Consider the following 10,591-nt stretch of genomic DNA (forward strand, 5'->3'; position numbering starts at 1 on the left):
AGACTGCGATGTAAGTTTGAATTGCTAGAATATGTGGTGTGTGAGCGCGCAAGGCGCCGGCGCGATCGAACAGCTGAAACATAAAATACATCATTTTTAATCATACAGATAAGAGTAAGACATAATTCGAAAGCACTTTTATTTTTGCACACTCAAAATAACAGAACATTTGTGATTTTGTAAAATAAAGCAAGAATGCGCGTTTAATTAAAACTGTTACTTAAGTCAGATATATACCTATACTATGATTTTATTTTATTTTTATGAAAACTAATTTTGTTAATTTTAATGTATCTTAGATATACATTTTCCTAAAATCATCCTGGTAACTCATTTTTGACCCAGGGTTTGAAGCTGTGCCCTAGTTAGGTTAATGCAGAAACTTGTGAACGATGCTCTCTTAGAAGTGTGGCATCACCGTTTAGTGACGTCATTGAATATTCCGGGAAAACTTAAGATGTATTTTCAATGTCGGTCACAGCGCCTTTTAATTGCTGTTTTGGATCCGGCAATTATTCATTTACAAATTAAGCACTGTGTAAGAGGTCACATCGTGATATATCAATCTTCTATTGGTTACACGTCTTCATGTGATACAAATTTGCAGGGCAGAGCTCACCAAACTTGAACTCTGGAACGCAGCAAAATTTGCATGAGTTTGCTTTTCCTGTCTTCCATATTCAAATGCAAATGAATGGAAGTAAATGGAATGAAAAATGGAAAAGTATGATCGCCACTTGAGGATGTTTGTGGGGTTGGTGGAACTTATCCCCCTATAGTTTCCTGTTGCCAGACAAGCGCTCTGAACAGTTCCACAGTTGAATGAAGAACATGTCCATGTAAGGGTTTAGAGTTAGGTTTTTGAGCGTTCATGGGCAGCATTAGCTACACCATCATTCAGACCGGTAGGACAGAGATTGTGAGAAAGACAGGGAAACTAAATAGAGATCGATTTATGCACAGATCACATGGAGTTTTTTTTTTAAGTCAGTAAGTCCCTGTACTGGTTAAGCTGAATGGGGGATGGGGAGAGAGAGGTGGTGTGCAGGGGGGTTATCTCCTCCAGACAAACTCTCTTTTCATCAGGCAGGGAATGCTCACCCTGTTTATTTTTTGTCTGCCTGCATGAATGCTAACCGACAATGTCATTCAAGATGCAAATATTACACCACGTTTTGGTTACAAAGATGCATTTTTGTCATATGTCTATAAACACAGACCTTTTCACAAGTGTAATACAGATTTTGAAGTGAATACAGTGTGTATGTGACTCATTTTGACCTGATTTATTTTTTTCTCCATCATTCCACAGAAAGATGTTTAGAAGACCATGAACTGGTTGTCCAAGTGCAGGCGTCAATGACCAGTGAGAGTAAATTTCTCTTCAGGAAGAACTATGCCAAATATGAATTCTTTAAAAATCCATTGGTAAGTTAATCCAAGACCTCACTTGAACTATTTCATAATTAGGTTAATATGATTGTAGATTATGTTTTGTTTCCTTCTCTTAGTGTGGGTGCAGGTGTCAGTAGGTACATAAGTAACGTGACGCGGATTAGCGCTAAAGGAAAGCTCCTCACATTAATGGACTGTTTTCAGTCTTATTTGGTAGATGCAGATATCAAGTGACATGATTCCAGTTCAGTGAGCTGCTCTCACACAATCCAAAAGAAACCCATGCCTCTTACTGTTTGGGCTGGTAATCAAACACTTTCACAAACATTCAGTCCTCTTGTAAATTCAGCTGGAGAAGGAAATCTGTGCTTTAACCGTACAATTAGTTTGTCCCTTGACACTGTTTTAAATTGCTGTAACACAAGTACACTCTTGACTATAGAATCTTTGATAACACTTTCTTTGGGCCTATTTACACAGTCACTTCATGCGCCTTGATTGATCAGATTGCATTCTATTTGCACTTAGCAAAGTGTCCGTGCTTCCATAAAATGAATAAAAAACAAATTGTATTAAATACACAATCAGATACAGTGTGACTTTCGTAAAGATTCTCACGCTGGTCAGCAACATTTTCTGTTTGCCCCAAATTGTTTGTCACCCAATGATTGATCAGTCACTTGTAGATTGTGGGATTGTCATTTGTATGATGATGTGTATTTCCATTTGAGAAGAATTTAAGCCTGAAACAGCTAAATGTGGCTCCTTGGAGTACTGGATTCCGATAAACTTGGATCTGGTTTCATCTTACTGTAGTTTATCTTTTAATATGGCTCAGGTTATATACAATGCTATACCAATGATTTTCATCTAACTTTGAAGTAATTATGTGCACTGTAACTAATATAAGCTATTATTTTATTGTATTTTATTTATTTATTTTTCTGAGCTATGCAAAGCTTTGTATTAAATTTCCTGAAATTCCTTGTGCTGGTAGAAAATCAGTAGAAGAAAGTCAATGGGTGGCATGCTTATGTTTTTAAAAGATTACGTAATACTTCATTGTTTTGTTGTTTTTTGGACCAATGAGCTTTTAGAATAATTTCGGGTAACACTTTATTTTAGGGTATCTTAACTAGTTGCTTATTAGCATGCATATCACTAGAATATTAGCAATTTATTAGGACTAATTAAGCACATATTAATGCCTTATTCTACATGACCTTATTCTACATCCCTAATCCTACCTGTCACGGTGCACACACACGAGGGACGAGGAGACGCTGGAGAATGCTTTACCAAGACTTTATTTGCACCAAGGAACCAAGGGAGACGAACACAGGAAGACGTTCACACGAAGACCTTCAACATCGGACAGAGAACTAGGGACTGGGAACACTTTATATACACACACACAGGAGGAGGGGATGACGAGACACACCTGGGAGCCATGACACATCAAGGGAAACACCTGGGAAGAAATCAACTTAATTAATCAGGGGAGGAACAGGAAACAAACCAAATAAGGGCATGGGAAGGCACATGGGGAGCAGGACACACACGAAACATGGAACAGAGTCTGACACTACCAAAATACCTAAACTTAACAACTACCTTACTAACTATTAATAAGCAGCAAATTAGGAATTTACTGAGGGAAAAGTCGTAGTTAATAGTGAATAAGTGTTCCCCATTCTAAAGTATTACCTAATTTCGAATAATTGCTCTTTTCTTTCATCCACCTTAACCACTAAAGACAGGCTTTTTTTTTCTCTTTGTTGAAGATTGTTTTTTTCTGTGTGCTGAGGCAAAATGTTACACAAGCAGATGAATGTCTTTAATCACACAGAATTTCTTATTGTTAGTTTGCATTACTATTACTATTAGTAGTAGTAGTAGACTTTTTTTTTCATTTAATAAGCATTATGGGTAGTGTTTCAGAGCATTTATACAAGGATTAACTTTGCATGATACTACTAATAAGAGTTATATAACATTGAATTCGTATGGCTGTGTATTTTAGACTAAATGGACTATATATTTAGTTTAATGGACTATGTGTTTAGAGGATAAGGATTTAGCTGGGAATGACTATTCTGACAAAGTACAAAGATAAATTAAAATCATACAACCTTGAGCTAAAACATGTTTTTCGACAGAACTTCTTCCCAGAGCAAATGGTTGCCTTTTGTCAGGAGACCAGTGGGACCATCCCCCCATCCCAGCTCCTGCAGGTACAACATAGACACGTGTTCTCTTTCCCATCACCCCCTGATCTAACATCAGCCCATACATCTTTGACTTTTTACTTGATAAGACCCCTCTCTTAATATCTAGCTGACGACTGTTAGTGAACAAAGATACACCACACACAATTAATTATTTTTCATAATTGACTAATTATTTTACATTATATTATTATTATTATTTTTATTTTTTACAAAATAACATTTCCCTAAATATACATGCATTTTGTCAGATTTAGCTTATTTCCCCGTATCCCCCATAACCTTCCTGGATATCCAGTTTAGAAAATATTACTTTTAATCAGTGGTTTATTAGCACATTCAGACCTTTGTTAAAACCTAGTGGTGAATAGTTCACACTGAAAGGAAACCACAAATCTTAGCTGACTGTTTGATTTATCGAACTTTCAATTATTTTCTTCTTTTTCCTCCAGAACTTTTTAAACTCCAGCAGTTGTCCTGAGATCCAGGGATATTTGTATGTGAAAGAAATGGCCAGGAAATCATGGAAGAAACTGTATGTGTTTTTAAGACGGTCAGGATTGTACTTCTCAACAAAAGGAACGTCAAAGGTGAGTTAACTTTGATACTGGTGAAATGGCAACCCTAAACTAAAAAAAAAAAAAAAACAGACTGGTAAAACAGCTTTACCAGTCTATATCATGTACAAGCCTCTGTTAATGTCATCAGGTGCTGGTTAGATTTGACCCCTCCCCCATTTTTGAGTGCTCTTTTAGTGCCCTCTCCCCTCCTTATCCATTAAATGACATGAGCTGTTGGCTGATCTTTCACAGGAGCCCAGGCATTTACAGCTACTAGCAGACCTGGAGGACAGCAATGTCTTTACAGTAATAACGGGGAGAAAGCTGCACAATGCACCGACTGACTTTGAATTCTGCATAAAAGTAAGTTTATGTGGTCTGTTATGAGAACTCTTAAAGTAGATAAGCTCTGAAAAGTTAAATGTTAAACATTCAACTCAAATTCAGCCTAAAAAGCTTTAAACATTATGTGTAGAAAAACACAGTTAAACATCTCACAAAGGTTTTGTCAGCAGAGGGACTAATGTTGTGCATTATGATAATTTGCAGCCTAACAAAGTAAGGAATGAAGTGAAAGAACTGAGGATGTTGTGCGCAGAGGACGAGCAGAGCAGAACATGCTGGATGACAGCCTTCAGACTCTTCAAGGTTGGTAGTGGAATCCCGTTTCACTAGCTGATGGAACTGCGCCTTTTCGTTGGCTGATTTAGAACCTGCACACTTTCCCTTCATCTGGAACCTGAGTCTCCTTTTCCTGACTGAGCCAGAACAAACACCCTTTCCTTGGATTATCCTTATCCTGGTTATGGTATTTAACCATAACCCTTCACTTGACTGATCTAGAACCTGAACAATTTCACTGACTGATCTGATACCTCCACTTTTAACTGACTGCACACCCTGCACCCTTTCCATTCTTCAGTGAACCTAAGCTTTTCCTAACTGAGCTAGAACCCACACCTTTTCCTGGCTTATCTAGATCACACCTGATCTAGAATCGGTACCCTTTCCTTATCTGATCTGCAGTAACCTGTGAAATTTTCCTGGCTGATCTAGAATGCTCACCCTCTTCAGGCTGATCTAAAACCCCCTGCTTTCCTTGCCTGATCTAACATCTTCTTTTCTTGGCTAATCTAGAAACTACTGATTTCCCTGACTAATCTAGAACCCCCTACTTTCCCTGGCTATTCTAAAATATGCACCCTTTCATCTAGAACCCATACCCTTTTCTATAGGCTTATCTGAAACCCACATCCTTTCCCTGATTGATCTATAACATGCACTCTTTCCTTAGCTGTTCTAGAACCTGCATTTCTTTCCCTGGCTGACCTTAAACCCTCACTCTTTTCTAGGCTGATCTAGAACCTGCACCTTTTCCTTGCCTGATCTAGAATCTGCATTCTTTCGCTGGCTGAGCTAGAACCCTCACACTTTTCCAGGCTGATCTAACATCTGCACAGTATTTTTCTTGGACTGATCTAGAGCATCTGTGACAGACATAATGCAGTGATGTTCTATGCATCAGACATAAATGGTGTAAGACATTATGTTGTGTACTGAAAAGAAAAGAGGACAAATTGATTAAAATACAGTTATGGCAATGTGTACCTTACACTTACGTCTAATTCTGCTGTCATGAGCTTATATTTGAGGAGCAAATTATCATTGTGGTCGAACACATTTCTGAATTCAGGCAGCATCATTTCACTTTGAGGAAAATGCAATGAATAGCTCTGTATATTGGCGTAATGTTTTATTCTGGTGTTTTGTTAAAGAGTATCATTCTTTTTTGACTCTTTAACACTTTTTAAATTTTTCTTCCTTATAGTATGGAATTTTACTCTATCAAAATTACAAGATCCCCCAGCAGCGAAAAACGTTGCTTTCACACTTCTCAGCGCCTGTGGTAAGATACTCACTCTTAACCTACTCCTGCATTCTCTCTCTCTTCTTCTCTACCTCACAGATGGAGCATTAATCAGACATGTGTCAATATGTGGGCCATGATCTCACATTATGGAATGATGGTTGAAGTGTTGGCAGTGAAGTTATTATTACAGCTTGTCTTATGAATATTATGCAATGCTGACAATTAAAAAAAAAAAGAGAGAGAGATGAAAAATAAGTCATTTAAAAACAAATGATAAGGAAACAAACCACAACAATTCATCTATGTTCATGTTATGCTTAAAAAGTTTTGACTATTACTTACTGGTTTAGAACATGTACTAGATATTGACCAGATAATTAGCAAAATACAACACATCTGTAATATGGCAACTCATTGGCAGTCATTGTTACTTCCGATCTTCTTTTCCAGAGGAGTGTCTCAGAGAACTCTCTTGTAGCCATGGATTTCTCAGGGAGGATAGGCCGAGTGATTGACAATCCCGTGGAGGCTCAGAGTGCTGCCATGGAAGAGGGACATGCCTGGAGAGTCAGTTCCAATAATCATATTTGTTTTGATTGTTTAATTATTTGATTTTATATATATATATATATATATATATATATATATATATAACTGTATTTTTTTTCAGTAACATGCTTGAATTACTGTTTAAACTTGTATTCAAATTAGCATGATGTAGAAATGTTAAAGTTGATTGTGTGGCTTATGTCTCCCTGTCTTTTTTCAGAAGAGAAGTCAGCGTATGAATATCCTAGGAAGCCCCAGCCCATTACACCCCTCATCATTAAGCGGAGGTACTTTCTAGTGTTTAATTAATGTCTTTTGTTGATTATTATCATTATTGTGACATGCATTTACACTAGCAATTAATAGTTAATCATGCTTTATCATGTTTATGAAAGAAGTCTCCTATTATCACCAAGGTTAAATTTATTTGATCAAAAATACAGTAAAATTGTGAATGATTTTTATAATTTAAAGTGTTACCCAATTTAATATACTTTAAAATGCAAATTATTCCTGAGATGGCAAGGCAAAAAGGAACGATTTTTGCTTAAGACAAGTGAGCAGTTTTCAATGGAATACTGTGCACATTCAATGGCATCTTTCCTTTAAAGGCATTTTGTATCTCCTCTGATCCAGTTATCCACAGAACTCAGCTTTGGTTTCACGGTCGTATTTCACGGGAGGAGTCCCACAAGATGATCCATCAGCAGGGCAGAGTGGATGGGTACATATCATAGCTCATTAGTTATTCTCAACAACATTCTGGATGATTCTCTGTCCTAACTATGCAGTATATACTTACACTTAATTGTCTTTTGTGCAACAGAATGTTTCTCTTGAGGGATAGCCAGAGCAATCCTAAGGCGTTTGTACTCACACTGTGTCACCACCAGAAAATCAAACATTTCCAGATTTTACCGGTGAGATTTTATAATTTTCTTGCACTCAGAACACATATAGCATATTCACTTTGTATGCTGATGCACATTTGGCATTCCTTAAAATACTCTCAAGTATTCCAAGTATGCATTAGATTTATTGAATACCACCTTTAACTTGCTGAGAATGAGTGTGAAAGACAAGAAACCTCCTCCACATAAGAGTGCAGATGCAAATGCTTGATCAATGCATTGCAAGTGCACAGCATGCTGTACATAATAAGCATTCTTGCTTTGCTGTAACAAACCTCAATACTCCAGGAGGGCGATAGAGTTAAACTTCAAAAGGTTGAGCTTTTAAACTGTGTTATTAATCAGGTATCTTGCTATAAGCATGTTGTTACGGGGCAGACAAGACGTGAGACGTGCGGATCCATGTGCAAGCTTTATTCACAGGCGTGGTCAGAAACAGGCATGGGTCAGACAATGGCAAACTGGTATGGAGAAGACAAGGCAAGGGCAATCCGGTAAACTAGCGAGGGTCAGTCGACGTCAAACGGAATCCAACAGGGCGAGACAAGAGGGATAAATCCAGGTACACAGGCAACGATCAGAACATAGGAAAACAGACAAAGCAAGACTCCACTAAGGCTAGGAAAACTAAGCAGGCTCTGTAAGGTAGCTATCAGCTAAACAATGATATTCGCTAAACAATACTCGGCAGAGGGAAGGGATCAGAGTGAGTGTTAAATAGGGGATGTGTGATTGATTACAGCTGTGTGCAATCAGTGCTGTGTGCAATCAGTGCAATGAATGATGGGATATGTAGTCCGGGGTGATATGCAACAGTGTGTAGTGCGAGAGTCAATGAAATGGAAAGGGTGACCTCTGATGGCTAGCAGACGGAAGTTCATGGACCGGATACGTGACAGTTGGTCAATTTATGGTCAATTTTTTTATTGATACATTTCAACATATAAAATTCCATATGTTAACATTAGTTAATATGTTTGGAACCAACAATAGTATTTTTAAATTAACATTAAACAACAAAATCATTAAGATAAACAAATGTTTGTACAGTCACATCCAAAGCGCGCACTGCCAGTACCACATTGAGAAGGCAGGCTACTGTCGGTTTTATCTTAAGTTAATGAGTATCAGTATTGAATCCGTGAAATAGGTCTTGTGACAGCAGCCTAATAAAGCTGTGCCGTCTTTTATTAATGTTAATCAAACAACAAAAGACAAAATCCCTTACTGCTCTTGACTAAATAATGTTTTGTTGAATAACTTTTAATGTTAATTTACAGTTTATTCAATTTCTGTAGCCTATTTAAAACACGTTCATAATTTAGAAAATGTAGTTAATACTTAAAAATAATGAATTCACAGGCGTGGTCAGAAACAGGCATGGGTCAGACAATGGCAAACTGGTATGGAGAAGACAAGGCAAGGGCAATCCGGTAAACTAGCGAGGGTCAGTCGACGGCAAACGGAATCCAACAGGGCGAGACAAGAGACAAGAGGGATAAATCCAGGTACACAGGCAACGATCAGAACATAGGAATACAGACAAAGCAAGACTCCGCTAAGGCTAGGAAAACTAAGCAGGCTCCGTAAGGTAGCTATCAGCTAAACAATGATATTCGCTAAACAATACTCGGCAGAGGGAAGGGATCAGAGTGAGTGTTAAATAGGGGATGTGTGATTGATTACAGCTGTGTGCAATCAGTGCTGTGTGCAATCAACTGTGTGTGTCATCAGTGCAATGGATAATGGGATATGTAGTCCGGGGTGATATGCAACAGTGTGTAGTGCGAGAGTCAATGAAATGGAAAGGGTGACCTCTGATGGCTAGCAGACGGAAGTTCATGGACCGGATACGTGACACATGTCAGCATGACTTCAATTAACATGCTCAGCACGAATCTTTTCAAACCGTAGCTCTGCCAGTAGAGAAAACTCACCGTAGAAGCTGACGGTTTAGAATACTAGGTGTATTTACATTGCATGAAATGAAATTGCAGCCTGACACATTTGAGAATGCATAAAAAGTTTTCAGCACATATTAAATGGTTTATATAAATCACTTGACTAATCTTCCTTTTTTTCAGTGTGAAGAAGATGGTCAAATGTTCTTGAGCCTTGATGACGGCGCCACCAAATTCACGGACCTGATCCAGCTGGTGGAGTTTTACGTGCTGAACAGAGGAGTTCTGCCTTGCAAACTTAAACACCCCTGCACCACTGTGGCCTTATGACCTCCGTTTGCCTGATTCCGCCTAAAGACAAACACTCAGACGTCGTGTGCTGTGGTGTAATGCTGTGCTGGAGAAAAAGCACACTGCAAGAGCAGCTCGCTATCAAGGAGAGAAAATCAAAACAACAAACACAAACAGGACCAGCAAGAAATAAAGGAAATAAAGCTTGTGTATTAGCTGCTGATGAACCTCTCAGCCACCTGCACACTCAACCGTGGCCAGAGCAGGTTCTCAGGACAATCATCCAGAGGGAGTCTTCAGGATCCACGGTCTTAATCGTGCAGATAATGATTTGGGAAGACCAGCGGAACACTCGTAAATCACGTTTGATTTCATTTTGCACTCATGAACCAGGAACAAGCAAGCTATAGCAATTGTTGCTTTCATAAATCAAGCAGATTTGATTCTAGAATGTCCTGTGAGATGTGGACAGCCGATTGGTGGTTTCAGTACTGTGAAAAGACATTGCCGTTAAATTCATGCTTTCGATCATTTTCACCGGTAATCACTAGAATATTTAGCCACTTGTCTTATTTTTCTTATGTGCTCATTTTCTTGAGCAAAGAACTCTCATGCATAATGCATTTGGCCTCTTTTTTGTGTAATTTTTTTTTTTTTTTTAGTTTCTCCCCCTCACAAAATATAACCTGCAATGCTCTCTACTGGCTATACCAAGAAGTGACATGTCCCTTCACTCCTACAAGGAATAGTTAATCTCAAAAATGAAATTGGGTTATTTACTCACCCTATTGTTGTACCAAAACAATATTACATTTTAAAAGTTTGTTTTTATTTTTTATTTTTTTTTTGTAGAACACAATAAGATAAATTTGCCAAGCAAATGTAT

The 10,591-nt window shown here is 38.1% G+C and overlaps 1 protein-coding gene across 1 annotated transcript in view; it reads left to right on the forward strand.

Annotated features, from left to right (window-relative positions):
* LOC107751877 (growth factor receptor-bound protein 10-like) overlaps nucleotides 1-10,591 on the forward strand; it is a 120,084-nt gene extending 109,493 nt beyond the window's left edge. The window contains exons 9-19 of the mRNA XM_016567644.1: nucleotides 1,313-1,428; nucleotides 3,555-3,629; nucleotides 4,076-4,213; nucleotides 4,436-4,546; nucleotides 4,733-4,831; nucleotides 6,012-6,089; nucleotides 6,504-6,620; nucleotides 6,823-6,889; nucleotides 7,239-7,326; nucleotides 7,429-7,522; nucleotides 9,598-10,591. Of these exons, the coding sequence (XP_016423130.1) occupies nucleotides 1,313-1,428; nucleotides 3,555-3,629; nucleotides 4,076-4,213; nucleotides 4,436-4,546; nucleotides 4,733-4,831; nucleotides 6,012-6,089; nucleotides 6,504-6,620; nucleotides 6,823-6,889; nucleotides 7,239-7,326; nucleotides 7,429-7,522; nucleotides 9,598-9,744 (1,130 nt within the window). The 3' untranslated portion in view covers nucleotides 9,745-10,591. The remainder of the gene's footprint in view (nucleotides 1-1,312; nucleotides 1,429-3,554; nucleotides 3,630-4,075; nucleotides 4,214-4,435; nucleotides 4,547-4,732; nucleotides 4,832-6,011; nucleotides 6,090-6,503; nucleotides 6,621-6,822; nucleotides 6,890-7,238; nucleotides 7,327-7,428; nucleotides 7,523-9,597) is intronic.

This window comes from Sinocyclocheilus rhinocerous, unplaced genomic scaffold, assembly GCF_001515625.1.
Source record: "Sinocyclocheilus rhinocerous isolate Xijiao unplaced genomic scaffold, SAMN03320098_v1.1 scaffold752, whole genome shotgun sequence".
Taxonomy (NCBI): Eukaryota; Metazoa; Chordata; class Actinopteri; order Cypriniformes; family Cyprinidae; genus Sinocyclocheilus; species Sinocyclocheilus rhinocerous.